The sequence below is a fragment of the Emydura macquarii genome, unplaced genomic scaffold (assembly GCF_026122565.2).
Source record: "Emydura macquarii macquarii isolate MOO-44397 ecotype Brisbane River unplaced genomic scaffold, CSIRO-AGI_Emac_v2 contig_3506, whole genome shotgun sequence".
Lineage (NCBI taxonomy): Eukaryota > Metazoa > Chordata > Testudines > Chelidae > Emydura > Emydura macquarii.
Window position 1 is genome coordinate 4,060,426 of NW_027133643.1, and position 23,983 is coordinate 4,084,408.

General features: G+C 40.8%; 1 protein-coding gene across 1 annotated transcript in view; it reads left to right on the forward strand.

The window, feature by feature from the left end:
• ZFYVE9 (zinc finger FYVE-type containing 9) overlaps window positions 1-23,983 on the forward strand; it is a 91,754-nt gene that overhangs the window by 61,613 nt on the left and 6,158 nt on the right. Inside the window, 6 exon segments of the mRNA XM_067535533.1 lie at window positions 194-349; window positions 13,767-13,991; window positions 16,346-16,428; window positions 17,081-17,185; window positions 21,493-21,643; window positions 23,058-23,138. Coding sequence (XP_067391634.1) covers window positions 194-349; window positions 13,767-13,991; window positions 16,346-16,428; window positions 17,081-17,185; window positions 21,493-21,643; window positions 23,058-23,138 — 801 coding nt within the window.

Below are 23,983 nucleotides of genomic sequence, written 5' to 3' on the forward strand. Positions count from 1 at the left end.
GTGCTAACATGCTTGTGTGCAAGATTTGGGTCATAGAGTTTTTGGTGTCTTCGTGATAAGTGCCACTTATGCAATGTTAGTGTAATTGATTTTTTTTAAATTTACTGTCTTCCTGGAGTGAAGTTTGGGCATTGCAACAGATGTTGAGTGGAAGTCTACTTTTCCAGCCTGAGTCATGTTTTCCTCTCTGCAGATGTGAACAGGAAGTGCTGGTGTTTCACTACAAAGGGAATGCATGCAGTGGGGCAGTCAGAGATAGTGATTCTCCTGCAGTGTTTACCTGATGAGAAGTGTTTGCCGAAGGATATCTTTAATCACTTTGTGCAACTTTATCGGGACGCCTTGGCAGGTGGGAATGCTTTCTATTTGCAATCTGTAGTAGGTGACAACTTCGATAAATAAAATCAACGGGCTAGAGAATTGCTTTGATAAAATTGAGAATTTATTTTAATTTAAAAATAGAAAACTTAGTGATCAGTGTTGGTAGTGGTCTGAGTTCACTTCCGTTATTAGTATCAAGTATTAGTATGATATTCACTAAGGAAAATGGGAGTGTAGTAAATAAAACAAAATATCTAAGCTCTAAGTGGAGAAGAGGGTAGCATTGAGTGGCAACAATTACATTGAAGGAAAAGTGCTTTCCTTCTAAGCTCCTTTTGCCAGCTGTCCGTAATTTTCAGAAAATTATACTAGGATAGAATTTTTTCTTGCTTTTTTCAGCTGAAAAATGACTCTCTAAGGTAAAATTCTTCTCAGCCCTTACTAAGTTCTGAAAGTGTGTAGGGGAGGGCAGGGGAACTGCTTCTGGGTCACGTTTGCACACATGAGAGAAGGTAAGGTGCATAAAGGCCCCTCGTATGTTATTATGGCTGGAGTAGTCTCCATGAAACAGCTCTGCAGTTTGTAAAGAGGGATTCTTCCATGCGTTGCATAAATCTGGAGATGGTAGCTCTAGTTTTTACAGCGCCTAGCATAGTGGGCTCCAGACTAAGGCTCTTGGGCACTAAAATAATACAAATAATATAATAATAATTTCAGTTTGCAGTCAAATAAAATATAAGAAACTGTCGAAGCATTGTGGTTATGTTAAAGGCACTAAAATGAGCTAATTCAAAATTATGGTTTCCTATGGTAATTGTAAATTGGCCACACTTCAGCATAAACATTGACTTCATAAAGTAATGTCACGTGTATATGTAAGGTAAGGCAGGGATGAATTACAGTCGCTGTAGGAATCACACCTGAATTTCCTAGTTTTGATAGGTTTAAAATCTCAACCATAAAGTTGTATTAACATAGTTTCTTGTGCCTCATTTAGATATTACTGGACAAATGTGCTGGCACTTTAAAACAATTGCTAGTCCCAAGAATTCTAAATTAATTGGTCATAAAGAAAAAAATGGTGTAAAATATTTAGATATGTTAATTTATTTTGTCCTCCGGGTTAGTCCTCTAGAGGTGGAAATCATATTGCATGCAGGCATTTATATTAAAAATTCATATAGCTCTGATTATCTATTGCATGTTCTGTACAAAGTATTGTGAGTAATCTTCCAAAGCTCTCTTTGAATGATTAAATCCATCTGTTAAGTGAGATGATAAAGATGGTCACAAAATATCGGTCTTTGTAGCATAAAGGTCAGTTTGTCCAGTGAGGGTGCTTTGTACAAAATGTATCATAGTCACATGGCCTCATTGGTTTCAGATAACAGTGGAAATAAATAATTTCCAAATCTGACTTAACCAAAAACGCATAGTCATTGTTGTCTTCTAACTATGATAGCGCGTGCATTGCAATGATATGGTGTACAATTACACTACGGAGATATATAATTTATAACTTCTACATAATGTATTCGGAGTCTTGTTTTTAGCGCTCTACTAGTAGTAATTTGATATATCTTTCTCACAACACTGCAATGTAGTAGTGATTGCTGTTTTACTATTTTTAATCATAAACCCAAACTCCAGCACTTAGAGTTCCCAGTTTTTGAGGTGGTTTTGAAAATACTTTCTCTGTGCTATATTTCAGACCTGTAGTAGAAACAAATTGTATCTTAAGTAGCTGTATGATATAAAAATGATTCTCATCCAGGCTTTTATAAATCATGGTGCTCAGGATAAATTCCCACTGCAGGTCATAATTCATTCTTTATATATCCATCCCTTCCTCTCCCAGTCATGTATATGTGAGAGAATAAAATATGCACCCACAAATATAGGATACTTGTACACTTAACTTTCCTCTGACTGCTTTCCCCTTACTCACCAAGGGGAAAAAAGCCTTGAGGTGCCATGAGAATTTTTCTTGTGTGACTGTAATTTCTTGGGTGGTGTAATAAAGCAAGCTGGTTATTACAGACATGTCCAAGCTTCCAATTTTGCCCATTTTATCTGAGATGCTGCACCCCTTGTGGTTATCATTCCATGAGAGTGGATTTGCAGTAAATGAGAATTTATTATAGAAATTTGAGACTGCTTGAAAGCCTGCCTAGAAATTTTATTTCTTGATTATAATGTATTTATTTGAATTTGTGTTGCAGCCAGGGAACAGAAGTAATTTTTGTTTTTTGAAGGAAGTTTACTGCAGAAGGTAAATAGAGAGGAGTGTAACCATACTGATTATCAATATAGTGTCCTGAACAGCTAGGATACAGGAATTGGTTATTTAGTTTTTGTCACTGAAAAGTGTGTGATAATTATTTTTGCCAGGTTTAGGTAAGTAACAAGAGATGTGCACATACCTTCGGTGATTTTTCAGGAAACAAAATGAAATATATGTGCTAACTCTTTCATCTCAGTTTTTCGCTTTGCAACTCCACCCTCATGGAAATAAAAATCTTAAGTGTTGGGGTTTTTAATTTAGCGAGAGCAAAATTGGATAAAACGACAGCAGTGTTGATGCTGGTTTGAAGTTTCTGCTTTGAATCTGCAATGATTTTCTTTATAAGAGATGTTTATTCAATATTGAGCTGGGGTCTGTTAGGTGAATAGGAATTTTTAATTGTGAAACTGGATATTTGAGGGAAAGATACAGGGTTTCAGTATGGATTGTATGTATATAAAAATATTTAAAAATGCAGGGCTCTTAAGCTAACTATAATTGCTATTCCATCCTTTCCTCTCTAGCCTATTGTTTTCCCTCTGGCCCCTGAAGGCTTTGTTTGTTATCAAACTCCCTGCTGAAGTGTTGCTTTTTTTGTTTTGAAATGGTAGGCTAATGCTTTTCTGTTTAGTAGTAATCCCATGATGATATCTTTGTGTGGGATATAAACTCAGCAGGAGGTCCAGTAAGTTGAAAAATGAGAACTTTGTCCATTTCACTGGCTTCTTTGAAGCAGTCAGGCATACTAATTGAAAGCTGCTCAGTATGCCTTAGTACATGCTTATCTTTTGATGGAATATAATGAATGCTTCCATTTTAATAGTGAAAAATGTAAATCTGGCAACAAGTGATTTAGTTCCATTGCCTAAACACATTAGTTTGCCTAAGATTTTGTTTAAATTTTGTTATAATTTTGATTAAAGAACATGTAGCATTAAAAGAAGCAACATAGAAGCCAAATACAAAGCTCATATATAAAGATGTACATAAAAAACCTGGATAAATGAGATAGGTTTCATATACCTTCACTTCCTCTGTGTAATTCCCAAAGATGAATGCAAAACATACATTACTTAGGCACAAAGACAAAACCTAGGGAAGATGGCCACAGCATGGCATGGAGAAGAGATGACAAAACTACAAGTTGGTCAATGAAACCTACTGCTACCAGCCTTAACCCAAGGACAATAGTAGGTGGTAAAGCATCAGTGCTTCCAGACCACATGAATACTTCATCCTGAATTAGTTGCTGTTTTCCCACGTGATTAGCCTATGTATGTCTCAGTAAATGGCTGCCGGGTACAGAAAAAAATCTAGCGTGTTCAGCTTTATATTTGTTTTCTCAAACTTGGCATCTTCTAAAGCATGTTGCACCAAAGTGTTAGTTATGTGGTTCTATTCTGAGTATGTATTTGGCCCTCTGGGTTGTGTCACACTTTTCCAAGCAGAGAGTATGAAATTTTTTGTAGAAATTCAACTGACCTGATTTCCCCCAAGCATTATTGATTCAGTTCTATTGTTGCAGGATTAGGTTGCACAAATTTCCAGCTTTATGAAATGGCATTTAATCTTAGGCAGTCCTTCATGATAATTACTGCTCATGATGAAATGAGGGCTGACTGGGCAATTGAGGCAGCTGCCGCTCCACTTAATTGAATATTAACATCTTCCATAAGGAATGATGCTGGGACCAATCCTCTGACATGGAATTAGTCCAGTGATATGAAAGACATCATGAAGAATTTTAAAATGCTGCACCCATATGGTTTAATTGAGCACTGAGCAGGGACATCTCATTTTGTATGTTATAAGGGTAAGGGTACATGAGAATATACTGGTACCTAAAGATTTGTTTGTAAATAACAAGGTAGAGAACTCGAAGTAGAAGCCAGTCTGTCCTCAGTTAAAATATGGAAATAGGTGAAACTAGAAAGTTGTTTAAAGCAAGTAATGAAGAAAGATGGGGGTCTTGCTCAGTCCCGTTTCCTGGTCTGAACTAATTTAACTGATGAAAAAGTATTGTCTAATAAATATACAAAATTTGTTGCTCATTACATAAGCGAGGAAGTCCCAGTGGAAAAACTAAAGAGTCAGGGAATAGACTCTCAGGAGGAAAATCACACCAATAGACTGGCATGTGATGACTTTTTTTGTTTAAAGAAATCTATAGAGCTGCTTGGGATTTAGGGTCAAGGGTAATCCAGTATAACAGAGTACTTAATTGGTATTGAACTCCTGCAAAGCTGCTTTAGATGTATCATGCACATCTATGGCACTGTATAAATAATTTTATTAATCTTATTACATCAGATGTATGCTGGAACTACTAACAAAAGTATCTTTCTCTGTACTTGAGAACTACTCTAGGTTTATTTCTTTTCGCGAGGAAATTATAACATAGTCTAAATTAAATTATACATTTTTGAGAAGGATAGCTTAGTTGAGGTTCCTTTATTTACAATTGCATTTTGGCTACTAGCTGCTGAAATAACGAAGTGTGTGTGCAGAGTAAATAATAGGATCTGACTGTGGTTTATGGTAGTAGGGTATTGGGTGGTTGAGTTGCAGTTGCCACTCTTGCAGGGTTTATAACCTGACTTTCAATTTGTATTGGGCTGAAAATTGTCCTGTAGGCAGCCAAAGTGTGCATCCCTGGAGCTGCTGCTTTCAGTCACAAGTGGAAAAGTGGCTTCAGACAGAAGTGGAAATATTTGATCTCTTCATTATCCTTGTTGAGCAGTAGTCCATGTCACAGAACTGTACAATATTATATAGCTTTATTTTTCTGTTGCCTTTTGTACACACAGTACACCAGAGAGATTTACAGAATTAAATATTGTTACACTTAAAATAATTCAGACTCTCATATTTTAATGCCAAGAAGGTACTATTATGATCATATAGTCTGACTGAAGAACATCACCCAATAATTTTTGCACCAGGCTCATAACATCTATTTGAATAATAGAGGAGAAAAGAAAGAGGTTTAGGCAAGGAAGAAGAGATGTTTTCTGAGATTTGGAAATGGGCAAAGAGCTGAGACAGATATTAGAAGGCTGTTTCAGAGGAAAGAGAGAGCTCTTTCACAGGAATTATTTTTTTTTTGCACAATTTTCATTCATTACTTAAACTTGACACTTATAAGCCATGGTGATTGGTGTACTAGAAATGCACGGACTAAGTAGAACAGCAGTGGAGTTGCAGGATAGGCTTGCAGATAAATGTATTTGTAGAGCTGTATTAGGAAGGCTTTACAGTGTCTGACAATATTTTACTTGGCTCCAGGCAGTCATATTAGTCCTTCACTTTCAAGAACACCAAATTTACATTCACAGGTGTGACATACTCAGGGTACAATCTAGTCGAGTGAGTAGCTGTGTCACCCGTGTCCTCTCATCTGGGGTGCCCTTTACACTGCTCTGCTGCTGTAGCCTCCACTTCTGGACTGCTTACAAACAGCCTCCAGCATATGTCACTCCTACCTATGTCTGTGTGCACTTGCAGCCCGGCAGTCATACCCAGGCTCTTACCAGACATCTCACAAGACATATTTTGTACAAAATGTGTCACCATCTTGTAACGGTGACCATAATAGTGTAAACTGTCACACCTTCCCTTGCCAGATAAAATTGTAGTAGCTTTATCTATTTTTCACACACTATTTGTAGTCATTTGAAAGTGGCTCTACGCTGTTTTATAACAAAATGAAGCTTTGTAATTGGCTGTCACATCTACAGTTCGGTGTGCTAATATAGCTATTTTGATGTGACTCAGAGATTTTACTAACTTAAGACCCAGTACTACTTTCAACCGTGTGGCATGGAAGGGAGCAAAACTTTAGTAACTTCTTTAAAATGAACACAAATGTTGGGGAGGAAAGGAGCACAGCATTTCTCCCCCCTCCTCCCCTGCCTTAAATTAACAGCAGTCAATTGAGGGGGAGGGGCGTGAACAGGCGTCAAGGGGTCCAGCAAACAGGGTGAAGCCAGGGAGCCCCGCAGGATCTGAAGCACTGAAGCCCCATAGTTCTACCATGTGGGGCTGGAGCCCTGCCACCCTGAGGGGGCAGAAACCCCAGAGCCCCACTACCTGGGGTTGGAACCCAAGAGCTCTGCCACCTTGCAGGGGCTGGACCCGCAGAGCTCTGCAACCCCAGTGCCTGGGACTGAAGCCCTGAGCCCTGCCAGAAGCCTGAGCAACGGAGCTTCCCGATGCCCCCTGTGATGTGGGGCCCCAGGCAATTGCCCTACTTGCTTCCTCCTAACAGAGCCCTTGGCTTTTATATGCAGAAAAACACTTGTGGCACAGGTGAGCCCTGGAGTTTTTAATAGCATGTTTTGGGGCCTTGAAAAGAAAAAGGTTGAGAATCCCTGAATTAGGGGACTGTGGGCTTCAGAGTCATGGCCAGTGATAGTAAAAATGCAGAGACAGAGATCAACTCCTACACCGCAATCTCTCTTAGCAGACCTGCTGACAGTTGTGAGAGAGATTCAGCAGCAATTACTGGTTCTTCAAATAATGGTCCCTATATGGATTCCAGATGTGGGTGCGCATTCCCGTCATGTGCTGGAGGCGGAACTGCTTGTAGTGGTAGTCCATTGACCTGCATGTGCGTTGTGTGTCGGCCACATGGTGGTCCAAGGTTTTAAGAGGCTGTGCAAGTCAATGCCACTCCAGTTCCCTCTTCCACCGCATGGCCAGAGTTGGAACACCTGTTCCTTGGTGCTCTTAGCTTGGGAAGAGAACTCTTTGTCCACTCTTACCGTTGTACATAGTTTTATCATTTCTATAGATGTCTGTAGTTAGTTAGTTGGCTAGGTCTGCTCTCCTGTTGGACTTTGTTCCACGGGGTGACTCCTCCCACCCCTGCCCTTTCCAGGGACTATGCCTCGGCAGGCCGGCTTCAAGAACTGTGCTTCGGACCCACGCTCCTTCTCTGTGAAGGAGCAAGTACTAATGTTGTTTCTACTACCTCAGCGAAGCTCACGTTGCCCACTGCTCATCTGCTTCTCCTTCTCACCTCTCACTCGGGAAGCCAGAGAACTCTGCTTCCATAAGTATCTGATGGAGGAGGCTATGTGCTCACATGCACAATTGGACCCACGCTTGGTGGATCCGCTGGAGCAGCACTCATCACTGCCGGTGAGCACTCCCATCAGCTCCCTCCCACATGCCAGTGTCCACAGTGCCACTGCAGAAAACCATGAGCATAAGCACAGCCATGGGCATAAGGTGATGGATCCCTGATGGGGACCTCCCCTAACTGCAGCATTGCCTCCCCAGGCTGTGCCGGATTGGGTGAGAAGTTGAGTGGATTTGGACACTCCACCTCCCAAGAAATCCTGCAGAGAGCATAAGTCAAGGCACCACTGTGAGCCCTCTGCACTGTCTCCAGCCATGTCTGCTGGTTCGCCACCTTCACCGCAAGCACTGTCCACACCTCCATTTCCCTCCGGATTCTCCTGTCCGCTTTCCCGGACGCAAGGATACCTGTCTCCACTGCTGCCTACAGCTGAGCTGATGCTACTGTATGCTGACTCCCCATGGGGCGCGCCTCATGGTCCCCTTTCCAGTAGGTGAACCTCTCCTGCTCTGAGTGGCACCCAGCTCTGCCGTGCCTCGCACTACTGGTACCAACAGCCATGCCTCTGCCGGACCCATCTTCGGAGTCTGAGTGGGGTACCGATACGTACTTTCTTCTCCCCTGCATACTCGTACACCCAGAATCCTCTGTACCAGCTGTGCTACCCACGATTTGGACCCTCTGATGCATGATTCCGCTGCCCATGGGAGTGGCTCATGCCCAGCGACTCATCTGCTTGGCCCTGCTGGCTGGCTTGGGACCTTTACTGGGGCCATGGGATGTTGACACTTCCACCTTGCTGGCCATTCCCTGCCTGCACCATGCCTCCCTCCATCTATGATGAACCTCTAGGCGCTCCTGTGCCACCAGTACTGCTGTACCGCCAGTTCCCACCAGGCCCTCATCACCCCTGGATGATGCCCTCATTCCGCCCATTCTCTCTTCTCTGGATGATCAGGAACAATACCAGAACTTGCTTCACTGCATGACGAGAGAGATCGCCATCGTGGAATGCTACCAGGGCCATGCCCTCTCTTCGCAACTCCTTTCTAAATAGATATCCCACTGTATTGCAGAATGCTTCCCTCTCACGTTCCTGTGCCCCCAGGAGTCATGGCACACTCCACACAGACGTATGCTACCATGCCAGCCTTCCTTGTGGACATTCTGTGGCAGGACATTTGTAGGACAGCCATGTAGTTCCTTGTCCACACCTTTTCCGTTCACTATGCCATTGTCCTGGTGACAGTGGCAGATGTGGCAGTTGGTCATACCATCCTGCAGACAGTGACTTCTTGTGAGTCCTCGTACCGACCTCCACGCTGACACTGCTTGCTACTCTCCTGTGACATTCCCCTCTGGAATCTGGATTGGTGTATTGCTGTGTCACCCCAATCCCTCACTCTTGGTGCCTGCCTCACTCTGCTCTGCTGTGTGAACCTACACTTCTGGGTCAGCCCACTCACAGCCTATAGCAAGCAAGCTGCTCCTGACAGTGAGTGAGTGCCTCTAGCCAGCCACTCCTGGGATTATGCAATAGAATGACCCTCAGCAAAAAACCCCAGTCTCAAATGCAATCCTAGGAACTTCTGTCTTACAATGTTCAGTGCTGCCCCCTGAACACAGCAAGCTCATGATTAGTTTGTCAATTTAACAAAGAAATTGACATGCACCAGCTTTGTCACTTTAAATGGAGTATCTGACACACCTTAAACCACATGCACTGCTTTAGATAAAACAAACAAATGTATTAAGTACAGGAAGTTTTTAAGTGATTATAAATCAGAGGAAAGCAGGTCAGATTTGATTAAAAGTAAATATAAGGCAAATCACATTCTAAACTAATCTCAACACTTTCAGCAACCTTATAGTCTTAGATGCTTCTCACCACAGGCTGGCTGGTCTCCCTCCAACCTGGCCCTCCCCCTGTGGTCAACACTTCAGTTGCTTGATGTTGTTCGTAGATGGAATGGAAGAGAGAGCTCACAGCCAAAATATCCCCCCTTTTCAACATGTCTCTTCACCCCCCTCTGGTATCTCACGCTCCACTGCAGTCAGGTGACAAACCTTATCCATGCATGGTTTTCTCCATGTCCTGAGATACTGTGGTTCTTCGTGGATTCGCTTGTTGACGTCTGAGCTGGTCCTTTGTTCTTGGAATACTTAGCTGGGTTGTTCTATACAAGTCTTGGAGAGATGTGAATGACCTTTCAGCTCTGTAGGGTTTTGCCTCAAGCCATGAGACACACATTTGGGAAGATTACATAGTGAAGCCTCTTAACCATACACATGACATTGCAGCAAACGTACTACTATAACAATAACATTCAGTATGTCAAGAGCATTCCAGAAACATCTCACATGACATACTTTGCATTGAACAATACACAGTGATACATTAGGGGTGAACATGAATGATACACAGTCACACCATAAGGGTGCACAGGGGGGTGCAGTGTGTCTCATCTCCCACATCTGAAATCCATATCGAGACCATCACTCGAAGAAGAAGGGGAGGTTACTTGCTGTAAATGGAGGTTCTTTGCGATGTGATGTGTGGTCCCTATTTGGATTCCAGTCCCACCCTCCATCCCCTCTGCTGCAGACTCCATCGCTTGCAGGTAAGAAGGACCTGGAGCAGTGTCGACTCACATCCTCTGAAAGCTTCAGATGCGCCATGTGGCTGACACACATGCAGGTCAACCGACACTATTATGAACAATTCTGGCTCTGGCCCATGGCACGCATGTGCACTCATATCTGGAATCCAAATAAGGGCCACACATTTCAAAGAACCTCCAGTTACAGTAAGTAACCTCCCTTTTTAGATGGTGGTTAACTTCCTCTTAACTCTCTCTGTTCCTCTGTAAGGGGGGGGGAAGGTACAAGTGCGGAAGGACAACCAGCAATAACACACCTACCAAGTCAACCATGCTACTGGGATGAAGGAAGTCCTGGAATTGTTGCAGAAGAGCTGGCCATCTTCATGGATGCCTCCAAACTGAAGGGATTGGTGGCAAGATTCCTCATGAGTCTCCAGAGATGGCACAAAGGCCAGGCCACTGTCCCCTTTATGAAGTTACTGATCTCCCTTCCCCAATGGCAGCACGTGCTGCCTTTTTAAATTCTAAATTAATAACACACCAATTCTGACCTTCACTAAGGAATGAGAAATGCTATCAGATGTCTCCATACGTTATTTACACCTGGTAGGTGGGCCTTTCAATAAAGGGAAGCACATTAGTGTATTTTATGTACAGGAACTGTGTGCATTACTACTCTGATGTTTGAATCAAAGCTTTGTTGAAATATTGCATAGCTAGTTATATTCTTACAACAGAGAGGGCAAGGATTAAATGAACCACAGAAACTGAATATCTCTGTCCCCAGGGAGTGGTCACCATAGTCTCTGGAGTTGAGGCACATGTGGAAGGCATTTCCTTGTGTTATCACAATCCTTGTACCTGTTTTGTAGATGGAAGTCAGTCTCAGGGCCTGTCAATCTGTCACCTTTTATCAACACTGTATCCACCTACTTTCTGTTTAAAAAGTGGGTGAAATATAGCAGTTTGTTTTGTTAAGTATAAGAAACGAATTTTGTGTTTGCCAAAATGAATGAGCAGGATACATCTCTTGATTGGTGGGTAGTAATAACATTTGTTAAATGCTTTTTAAATTATCTAATCAACCTTAGTTCATCAAATGATTTCATCAGTAACATTTTTGCTTATTACGATCAAAGAACAGAATTTTGATTTAGAATTAGTAATATTTCTTCCCTATGTCAGTCCCAGCTGCAATAGACATAAAATATACCAATTAAATAAACTCTTTTGTGTAATTCTTCAACTGACCCAGATCTTCAGAATATCTTTAGGTGGGTACTTTATCCGTAGAGCCCTGTGTAGATACAAAAATGTGGATCCGCATCCGATCCACATCTGCCAGAACAAACTTGTATCTGACCCGCAATTCGCCAACCCTATTTTATCTGCATCCTTAGCAGCAGCCCTAGGCCCACCAATCAGCTGTTTGGCAGCCAGCCCTAGGGACCCCAAGTAGCTGTTTAGCGGCCCTGGGGCTGGCCGGCCAATTAGCTATTCAGGGGTAAGCCAGCCAATCAGCTGTTTGGGAGCGGCTCTGCGGCTGGTGGCCAATCAGCTCTTTGGGGTGGATTGGGACTGTTAGTTGCTCCAACCCTGCACCAGAAGTCCTGGAAAGTAACAGACTCTGTGACCTCCATGACCATCTGCATCCGATCCACAGTCTGCAAAAAATGGTCTGTGGATATCCACGGATTTGCAGGGCTTTATTTATCTGTTTGTGTAAAAGTTTATAAAAAAAACAAAAAAAAGATATTATTGATTTGGCCAAGTGTATTTTTGCTGTTTTGCCACAAATCTCTCTTCCTTTTACAAGTAGAAACAGCTGAGGACCTAATTCATTAAACAAACATATCTCATAGACTCTAAGGGCCAAAATGACCATGTAGTCTGACCCTCCTGCACAATGTAGGCCACAGAGCCTGTAATAAACCTCTAACCTATGACTGAATTATTAAAGTCCTCAAATCATGGTTTAAAGAGTTTAAGGTACAGAGAATCCATCAGCAAGTGAGCTGTGCCCCATGCTACAGAGGAAGGCAAAAAACCCCCCGAAGCCTTTGCCAGTCTGCCTTGTGGGAAAATTCCTTCCCAACCCCAAATATGGCGATCAGTTAAACCCTGAGCATGTGGGCAAGACTCACCAGCCAGTTTCTACATTGGAGATTTCATGCAAAGTCATGAAATCACAGAAAACAGTCAGATTTTCTATTAGGGGTTTTCATAGCTCGAGGCATTGTGGAAGCCAAACTTTCAGTGGATCCCTAATCTCAGTGTAATATATCTCTTGAATTGCAAATCAATAACAAACTGAAAGCAAGCTCCATTCAGACTCGAGATGCATATCAACATAACTGTCATCTTCTCCAAGTATGATTAGATAGCATAGTGAACACAGTGTTCTGTTGACCGTTCTGACATGTTTTCATTTTCTAGTCTCTCTCTGGAAATGGAGTAAGAAACTATTATTGAGACGCTTAACCAGAGTTTCAAAAGTGAGCATGGATTTATGCACACATGTAATCTATTCCCTTATGTGCATGTCCAAATTGAGGGTAAGGGTGTTGATGCCTATGTAGCTGTGTGCACAATCCCTGATTTACACACATGCATGGACCTAAATCAGACAAATACAGAAATAAACGTGTGCGCTCTTTTGTGTACATGCGCCTACAAATCTGGCCTCATAAATATTGCAAGACTCATGGTGAATGTATCACAAGTGGATATTAAGTGGAGCTGAATTACTTTAGTATTTCTAAGGCCTAGTCTACACTAGAAAATTAGGTTGGTTTAACTACATCAGTCAGGGGTGTGAAAAATCCATAGTTAAACCGACCTCTAAGTTCCCATGTAGACAGCGCTAGTTCAACAGAAGAATTCTTCTGGGGGCCTAGCTACCACCTCTTGGGAAGGTAGATTACCTACAACGAAGGGAGAGTTCCTCCTGTTGATGTAGGTAGTTGTCTATACTGAAGCACTACAGCTGTACCACTCTAGCATTTTAAGTATATACAAGCCCTAAGTTTTTAAGCTTCAAGACCCAGTTATATTCCACTGACCTCTAAGATGTTTGGGACACCCAAAACAAGGGATGCCACTGCTGCAGCAGAGCACGAAACTTGACGTGGTGTGGGAATCGCTTATTGAATGTGTAACATTTTTCTACACTTGGTTTCAAGGATTGGCATAATTTGCAATGGTTAAACAATCTGTTGCCTCTCTGGTATGTTTTGATGCAGCTCTAGTCTCAGATGGTAATTCCAGCACAAAGATATTGTTGAATAAGAGTAACCTGAACAGTCTCGGGTAGCAAGTATTTTCATTCTGTAATGTGACTAATGGGAGTTAACTGAGGATGTAATTCCAGGAAGAAAAGTTTGTGTTTTATCTTGTTTTTCTTCTTTAAAGCAAGTTTGTGAAATTTTTAATACAGACTTCAATGCAGCAAAATAATGAAATTCATGGTTCCTAGGTAATGTCGTGGGCAGCTTGGGACACTCCTTTTTTAGCCAGAGTTTTCTTGGCAGTAAGGAACATGGTGGATTCTTATATGTGACATCTACATATCAGTCGCTGCAGGACCTGGTGCTCCCAACACCACCCTATTTGTTTGGTATTCTCGTTCAGAAATGGGAGACTCCCTGGGCTAAAGTGTTCCCCATCCGACTGATGTTGAGACTTGGAGCTGAATACAGACGTAAGTAACGTGTTCTTTTAACTGTAGTAACCCATGTCTGTGCTTGGAGTGACATTTCTGAGTGTTGTGGTTATGTACATCAGATACACAGGAATAGTGATGGTGGGGGAATGTTCCCCACTAACCACAAGCCCAGTGATTGTGCCTGTAGCCAGAGGGCTTACTAAGGCAGTTATATGACCTAAAACTTCAGCTGGGCAGTAGCATTTTTCAATTAAAACTATTATCCAGCTAATAATTAACTGTAATACAACCTGTGACCTAAAATAGAAGAACAGTACAGGGTAAGTCTGATGCAACTATTAAATTCAGGGCAAAAAACTGCTTTTGAGACACTGAAATTCATTCTACACTTAGTGAAATGGAGGCTCCTCTTTAGTTTTTAGTTTTCTAAACCATGCTCATCTAGAAAATGGTAATATGTGTGCAGCTGAAAATAATTTACAGTACTTTATAAAAAGGCAGTACTAGTTGATGACAGCAGGCTGGAAAGAGTTCCTTAGCTTACGTCTGTCCTGTAGTAGGTGACTTCTGGGTACCCGTCTGGCTCTGACAATTTGTTTCTTCACCTCTCCAGGTGGGTATTGTAATTTTAAGACTGTTTTATGGAAATCATGTAGGTGTTTGTTTCTGTCTGAGGGATCGGAGCAAATCTGGTTGTATCTTAAGGCCAAGCCTACTACAGGACAGACCCAACAAAGAAAACAACAGAACACCATTGGCCATCCCCTACAGCCCCCCAGTAAAATCTCTCCAGCACATCATTAAGGATCTATAACCTATCCCAGCAGATGATCCCTCACTCGCTCAAGCTGTGGGAGGCAGGCCTATCCTATCCTTGCTTACAGACAGCCCCCAACCTGAAGCAAATGTTCACCAGCAACCGTACACCATACAAGAAGAACACTAACCCAGGAACATACCCTTGCAACAAACCCCATTGCCAGCTCTGCCCACACATCGACTCTAGTAACACCATCACAGGTCCCAACCACATCAGCCACACCATAAGGGGCTCATTCACCTGCACATCTACTAATGTAATATATGCCATCATGTGCCAGCAATGCCCCTCTGCCATGCACATTGGCCAAACTGGACTGTCACTATGCAAAAGAATAAATGGACACAAATCAGACATAAAAAATGGTAACATTCATAAACCAATCGGAGAGCACTTCAACCTCTCAGGACACTCTGTAGCTGACTTGAAAGTTGCTATACTTCTACAAAAAAAACTTCAAAAACAGACTTCAAAGAGAAACTGCAGAGCTGGAACTCATATGCAAACTTGACACAATTAAACTGGGTCTGAACAGGGACTTGGAATGGTTATCTCATTACAAGAAGTAATTGTCACTGTTCACACATTCTCACCTCCTAATCAATGGTGGTGAATAGGCCTCAACTACTCTAACTGAATGGACTTTGCTTATACCTAACTTCCCCATTGTTGTTCCTTACCCTTAGATGTGTATATATACCTCCTATCTGATTTCTATTCCTTACATCTGGTGAAGTGGGTTACAGCCCACGAAAGCTTATGCCTGCAGAAATTAAATTTGTTAGTCTTTAAAGTGCTACAGAACTCTCGTTGTTTTTGCTGTGTACAGACTAACACGGCTACCCCTCTGGAACTTTATTACAACTAAGATTTTCAAAAGTGGTTGCTGAAAGTTAGGGTCACAGTCTATCTTGGGCACTTATGTGATTTGATATTCAAAGCTGCTGCACCCTACAGGCTGTCACTGATTTCAGTAGCTGTGGGTGCACAGTACTTTAGAACAGTGGTTCCCAACCTTTTTGAGTGAAAGCCCCACTAATTAACACTAGGAAAACATATGCCCTCTTCCACCCCGCCCCCTAACCAGCCAGCTTGGGGGATTGCTCCTCTGCTCCGCTCCGGCCAGTGCAGCGCTTGGGGTGCTGCTCCCAGCTGGTGGAGGGGGCTAAATGACCTCAATTTTACTGAAGCCTCACAGACCCCCTGTAATCTTTGGTGCACCCCAGGTTGGGAATCATTGCTTTAGAAAATAAGAGCATTTATTTAGGCTTCTAAATCCATATTTAGGCCCCTTACTTTAGACGTTTATTTTGAAAATCTTGGCATAATTTATATTTAATTTATTTTTCCTCATAAATCTTATTTCAAGCTCTGTTAGGTCTTCTGCTACAGCATAATGTAACATGACCAACCATATCCTTGTGCATGTTGAGTTGTATGTGGGCATGTCAGAAAAGGACTTTTAGTCCTTCAATTGAAATTTCTCTATATGAAGAGGCTTAGATTGTCTGCTTTTGCATAAACTTTCAAAAGGTGAATTTGAATTTAAATTTTCTTTTTCTTTTCCTAGTTTATCCATGCCCACTTTTCAGCGTCAGATTTCGTAAGCCATTGTTTGGGGAAACTGGGCACACAATTATGAATCTTCTTGCAGTAAGTGATGAGTGGAGGTTTTCTGTTTATTCTATCTGTATATATGGGGAAAAGAGGAATGTTGTACTACTGTAAGATTATCTTCATAATTTTATTGTGTGTATATAGTTACTGTAACTTTCAAAACACTATGATAAGGAAATACTGCTGTTACAGCATTTGAGTGGTGGCCTATTGTCTAATCTAGACATCCAACAGCAACTTTTGATGATGCAATAAATATTAAAGATATGCCCAAATCAAAACTCTGGGTCTTGAACAGCTGTGAATTTTTGTATCTAGATCTAAATTTAGCTACTCAGACCACTCTTGTCACAAATATTAGATCATCTTGGTATTTAGTCATAGTTCTGTGACTCTACAAAATTCCAGCTGGAGCTAACTTGTTAGTTCTTCAGTGTAGGGAATTTTCTATTTGGTACATGACATACTCTCACTCTCTGTGAATCTGAGGTCTCTGTCCAATCTAGCAGAATGCAGAGAGAGATCAAATTTTCCTATCTAAAGTAATGGTGCATGAGTCAGGAGAATATTAACTTTTATGTATTACACTTCTATTGAATAGTCCTGTACCTTAGTCTAGTTCTTTAAGAAACAGACCATGTCACTAATGACTACGTTGTTTCACTTCTTTGTTCCTCTGAATCACAAGGACTTCAGAAATTACCAGTATACGTTGCCAGTGGTCCAAGGTTTAGTGGTTGATATGGAAGTGAGGAAAACCAGCATCAAAATCCCCAGCAACAGATATAATGAGGTAATACTTAGAGTAAATATATATGTTTAGTCTAGTACAATTTAAAGATAAGAGGGATTGGGTCCAAAGGAATTTATTCTGTTTACCACTGCCAGTGAAAACTGCCTCAGAATTAAACTATAAATTTACTATGTATATTTTTATATGTGAATAGCCTACAGAAATGAGTTATGCACAGATCAATTTAGTGTGGCCTTAGTTAACAATAATGGATAGTTGCTCTTCTTTATACAGAGTTTATTACTTTTAAATAAACTTCAAATGTAATTAATAGAAAATCTGGGGTTAGAGAATTGCACGTACTATTCTGATTTGAGTAAATGACTCAGTTAAATAACACATGCTGTATAGAGGTAAAGCTAGGAAACAGTGGCAACTGAACTTTCTCCAAGTACATTTTGTGTGTTTGTTCATAGCATTTGTGAAGGTATTTGCTGGATCATTGAAGATTTTAATGCAAAATATATCTCTATACATTTGAAATAAGAATTTGATTTATTGCATGAGAAAAGCTTCAGATGTTTTTTAGACTTAGTTGATGTTCACAGTCAAACTGTTGAGTGACCATCACTGTTGAGTGATTTGAACAATTTGGGGACCAAACAACAGAGAGGTAATAATTCAGTGACATGTCTGAAAGGCTGGTTACAAATGATCTCCTTGAGGTTTTGAAGGAAATCAGTAGTGGAGACTACACAGTAGTGGAGTAGTGGAGTGAGTCTTATGCTTTCCAACTATGATAAGGATAAGATTTGGTCGCGGAGGTCACAGGTTCTGTGACTTTCCGGGATCTCCATGACTTCTGGAGTAGGGCTGGAGTATGACTTCTGGAGTAGCTGTCAGCCCCAAGGCTGCTGCCAAACAGCTGATCGGCTGGGGCTGTAGCTGATTGGCAGCCAGCCTGCTGGAGCAGCTGCAGGCCTCTGCAGGTCTGCTTTCCCCGTTCCCCCAGGGTATTTTTAGTAAAAGTCAGGGACAGGTTGCGGCTTCTCTGAATATTTGTTTATTGCCCGCCACCTGTCTCTAACTTTTACTAAAAATACAGTGACAGAATCTTAACCTTAACTGTGATATAGCACCAAATAAGACTGGAACACAGACTAGGACAAAAATGGATTTTGATACTAAAATGTTCCGTGCCAAATATAGATGGAGCATCAGTTGGAGAAAAGGATGCATTTGTACTAATTCTTTCAAAGAGAAATCATCTGTCCAGGTGAATTCCTGCAAGCAGTAGAAAGGTTTGCAAACAGAGAATTTCTTATAGATACAACATATGAATCTGGGCACTAGAACAAACAGCATCTGGGTTATGGGTATAAGGGGATCACCACATTTGAATTTTCTTGAGGAAAAACTAATATAAAGGGATTGCACAGGACCAGTACCTCCAGTCTCTTAAAACAGAGTGGTTATCAAGGTTCCAGAAGCACTGCAAAATGTATTTGATGGAGTGGAGTCTTGAAATTGTAGGATGCAATGTCATTCATAATGAAGTTAAAAATTGATTTTAGAGGTGAACTAGAATTGTCCATTTTTCTTGAGGGAAGCGCTGAATCAATGGATCATTGAACAAAATATATGGCCAGACTTAGTCTAAAAATTATTTTGAAATACCCTCACTTAGTTGAAGATATAATGGTTGATAAATTACTTAATCTAAGAGTTTGAGCTATGCCATTTATTTGAACCAGTGTAACATAGGAACAGATAACTCCAGGAAGGTAAGAGAGTCCAATTCAATTTAAAAAGGAACTTTTAACATAAAGTAACCATTGCGAATTTGAACAACTCAAGAAATGCAAGGATTCAGATTCTCAAATAATAATAACTTTGTCACACTATATATATATTAAGGTTCGTTTGAATTTGGTCTAAATAGTAATCCAAAATGCAGCTGTTGCTACAAAAATGCTAAATGTTGCATTTCCTGATCTCTTGTGTTTAAACATTAATGTTGTAAAGAGAGCTATATGCTTTATGCATTTAATCCTTTTTTGTTTGACTGGAGGGTGGGGGCAACCAGAGTCCACCTCCCAGCCTGTGGAAGGGCTAGGACTACTGAGAATTCTTCTCCTGACACATGCATCGATGTACCAAGGAATGCCTTGATGCATCAAGAGGATGCATTGAATGTAAACCTTCTGACCCAAACGGGATGCTGGGTGAAGAACTGAGGGAAGGGGAGTATGTGGGAGGAGGGGCAGTTATACTGCATCAGTGAGGGGGATATAGTATTATCTTCATTTTACAGATTGGGAAACTGAGACAGCAGCTAAATGACCTGCCCAGAGGCATACAGAAGGCCATAGCAGAGCCAGGATTAGAATTGAGGAGCTTCTAGCTCCTAGTTCTGTATTCAGACCATACTGGCTCTCAAGAAGTAATATCCATTCCTTTGAGAAGAGAACAAGCAATTGCCTTATAAGAGGGGTGCCTAAACTGAATCACTTTTTCAGATTTGTAGAGACCTTAACAAGGTGTTTCCTATGCAGAATGGCATTTTTTAAAAGCTCTTACAGCACCGGAGCAGATACAATATAACTGCATTTCATATAAGGTTTTCCATCCAAAATGCATTCCAACATGCTTTAGAGTGGAAATAATAGCAAGGGAGAGTGAAAATATGTATATAGGCAAGGGAAAAAGCTATTTTTAGAGGCAGAAAGATACAGGGAGGCTAGTAATTGAATTATAAGGTGTATTAATTCTTGAATGCCATTGTGAAGAAACAAAAAAGACCCCATTTTAGCCTGTATGGATCTGATGCTATTGTAGTTGAAAGTTGCACATGCAATACACAATAGATGGCAGTTTATTTCAGTATGCTTTAGCTGTGTGTCCAGTGTTTCTGTATTTGTTATCTTCAGTTTTGTACTGTTTGCTAACTGTGCTGAACTGAACCGTGAAGAAATGCCAGTAGTAAAAAGATATAGCAGCACCTCTGTATTAGGTTGGGTTCAGTTTTCTCTTTGAACCAGGGATTCAGCCTCTTGTTTGTGTGAAGAATACAATCTTCCTGAAATTTACAGCACAGGAAAAAATTGAATGTTCTGGATATTATCAACTAATCTGTTATTTTAAAATGAGACCTTTGAGACCTTTTTTTCTCACCCCCTTTTCTAACTAAAGGCTGGTTTGTATCACTTAGACTGTCCATACAGTTAAAACTATTGAAATCTCATGCAAGGGCTATATTTGGAGAAATGTGTTTGTAATTAAGCAAAGTTAGTAACAATTACTGTATCCTGTCTATATCTTTACACTCATAATTTTCTGGTACTCAAAATGATTGCTGTTTTTCCTGACTTAGATGTACAACACCCAGTCACATTGAAGCTACTCCTGCCCTCAGTAAAGATGCCTGTCATTTCACTAATGCCTTGCCATTTGAAAGTGAGGCTGCCATGTTGTTTTTAATGGGAATGAAGGCAAATGCTGTCTTTCGTAAAGGTGACTGCCATTTCACTAAAGTCTTGCCTTTGGAGCATGAGATGCTGAAAACAATAATGAAACACACTACCATAATACAAAATCTTTGACCTCATGTCTCTCCACTAAAAACAGCATACACTTAACCTGTGCACATACATCAGTGCTGAATATTTGCTGAGATTTTGTGTTGTATTGAGTGGGAGTTTAATGTGTTGTGTGTAGTGGGTTTCCTTTTCACTTGGAGGTGGAAAAGAATGTGCAGAATCTGGCACTGTCAGTGAAAACATGTTGATGTGAGCACAAACATACCGTTGAGAAGTGTCCCATCACTTGGTATTTGGAGTTTTCATTGAGAGGATGTTACAATTAATCTTATGCAGTGGTGTTTTTAGACATGTCGGTCTCAGGATATTACAGAGACAAGGTGGGTGAGGTAATATCTTTTATTGCGTTGGTGAGAGAAACAAACTTTTGAGCTTACACAAAGCTCTTCTTCAAGTCTGGATTGTGTAAGCTCGAAAGCTTGTTTCTCTCTCCAATGCAAGTTGGTCCAGAAAAAAAAAATTACCTCACCCACTTGGTCTCCACAATTAATTTTATGCATTTAGGCTCCTAAATTCCATTGACTTTCAGTAAGACTTAGACTCTGAAGTTCCTAAGTCACTTTTGAAAATGGGCAGTAGAAGCAGAATTTTATGCTGGGAGGGTTGTTGCTAAATTTGCTAGTCTTTGCAAAGATGTCACAGCTGAATGCATTCTAGTGAGATTCTCTAGCCAGATTAAACTGTTCCAAGAAGCCACTGTTTATGCTAGTAACCCATATGCAGGATTTGAGGCTAAATGAAAGTTGTAAACTTTCTTTTTGTTTGCAGATGATGAAAGCCATGAACAAGTCTAATGAGCATGTTCTAGCAGGGGGAGCATGCTTCAATGAGAAAGCAGACTCTCACCTAGTGTGTGTCCAGAATGATGACGGGAACTACCAGACGCAGGCCATCAGTATTCATAATCAGCCAAGAAAGGGTGAGATGGGGGAGGTCTAAGGGAGCACCTTAAGTGCTTCTCACACCTTAAGTGCCTTGCATGACTTTCTTTTGTCTATTGTGCTCCCATTAAAGCATATTATCATGTAAATATGCCAAAATAGGTTTCCTCTTTAATTCATGGATCTTCTGAAATAAATACCTAGCATAGAAAAGTTACAAATGTATGATTAGAGAGCTCCTAGTACTTGATGTGGGTGCGGCTTCCATACATGCGGCATGATGGGAAGGCCCAATGCAAATGTGTGAATAACAAGAAAGTGCCCTATTTGCCTCTAGATTACCCTGCCCATCATCCTCCTGGCATTCCTTTTCAATGTCCATAGTTTATCTGATGTTTGGAGTATTGCATATTGTTGATGTGGATTCTTAGTCCCTCTCTGTGGTTCATATCACACCGCTCTAAGGTTACTGGTGATGTTCAGTATTTGTCCAGCTGAGATGTAAATTGGCAGCTTGCTAGGAGTTCAAGGGCCTCACATAACTGTCATAAAATAAAGCAGGTTTTCACACCCCTTAGCGACATAGCTATACTGATGTAAGTTGTAGCGTAGACCTGGGTTTAGTGTACTTAGCTCCTCCTCACCAAGAATTGCAAGAGCTTTTTATGTATACGTTAATTAGACCATTTGATTTTTCAGGCTTTTATTTTTTGTTAAGATCAGGTGAAATGATGCAATAGCAACTTAGAATTGTGAGAATGAAAATGTTCGTTTTTTGGGGTTTTTTTACTACCAGACTTCATGTCAGAGTTGATAATCTTATGCAGAAGTTCCATGATGTCTCCAAATGAGTAACCAAAAAAAGAAAGACATTTCTAACTCTGAGCGTTCATGATCTTCACTCACACCTTCAGTGTATGTGTTGGCATGTCAGTTCCTTCAGGGCTGACACTAATTTCTAAGTAGTATTTTCTGTACATATAGCATGGGAAGATGGATTTCAAGGAGCTCCTTTGTAGTGTTGGATACTCAATGGCCATTCCAAGGGCTTTGCTGGCTGGCAGCTCATTTAGAAAAGTTGAGCCACTGCCTTTCTGATTGGTCAGCAGTACAATGTTATCAGCAAAAGACTAATTGTTTCTAGTCACGTGGGGACTTTTTAAAGATCATAATGTGCATGTTTACCTCTAAAACAGAGTCTTCAATCTTAGTGAAAAAGATATGAATTAAATATTAACATTTTTAAAGGTTGGCAAAAATTGTCATCTGCTTTAGAATATCATCACACAAGGGTACTCTTGTTGCCAAAGTATCTGATATACTCTGGAACCATAATAACTTCATGCTCCATAATTCCTTATTTAGGTTATTAGCTTCTCTGTGGATGATATAGCTACAATATCTGATTCTTGCACAAGAAGAGCCTCACTAAAATCAGTCTTGTTATTGCAGTGACTGGTGCCAGCTTCTTTGTGTTCAGTGGAGCTTTGAAATCCTCTTCAGGCTACCTTGCCAAGTCCAGTATTGTAGAAGGTAAGGAATGAACAGCTTGCTCGAAGTATATTGTTTCCCTCCAGATAACTCTATGTTTGAGCAGTGTGCAGGGCTTAGTTCTTGTGACCTGGGTATTTGAGAATCATTCTGGTTATTCAGTGTTATCTCACTCTTTAGCTAAATACGATTTTCCATTATGGCGTGTAATTTAATTTAACTGAGAAAATGAGAATAACTAGTTCAGATGCCCTGGGACACCAGTACAAGAAAATGAGGGTAGATGTGAAATACTTGGCTCCTGTGCTGGGGATCAGAGTTTACAATCCTTGGCTAAAGTAGAAAACTGCAAGCATAGGAAATTTGAGATTATCTCCATAACAAAAGATGAAGCCCTGCCGTGCATTAGCCTGTTTAATTTAATATCCTTGCAGTGTGCAAGCGTATAAATTTCTGAGGTTTGTATCCTACTACATGGTCAGATGATAGTGTGAAAAATCAAGATTCTTTAGGCTGGTTTATCACTGTAATTAGTTCATTGTTCTTTTGCCAACAGAGTCAGATGTTAGAAATGAGTCTCCAGTTCATGCTCTCTCTCCTATATTTTTGGGGGCGGGTCATGGCTTATAAAAGTGCCACATTAAAACAAGGTGGAGGGTATGTTGTTTTGCTACATTCTTTACCTAATCCAGAAATTATTTTTTTTTAGTTCAGGATACTGAGTTAGAAACTCAAGGAATTAATAATATGCTGGTTTATGGAACTCTTCATTACCAATTTACTTGTGCAATCACAGTTTATCCAGGCTGGTAACGTCCAAAATCTGAGACTTATTTTTGTTTAACAGCCTGTGCGAAATGAGTTGGTGGTTGTGGTGGGATTCCTGG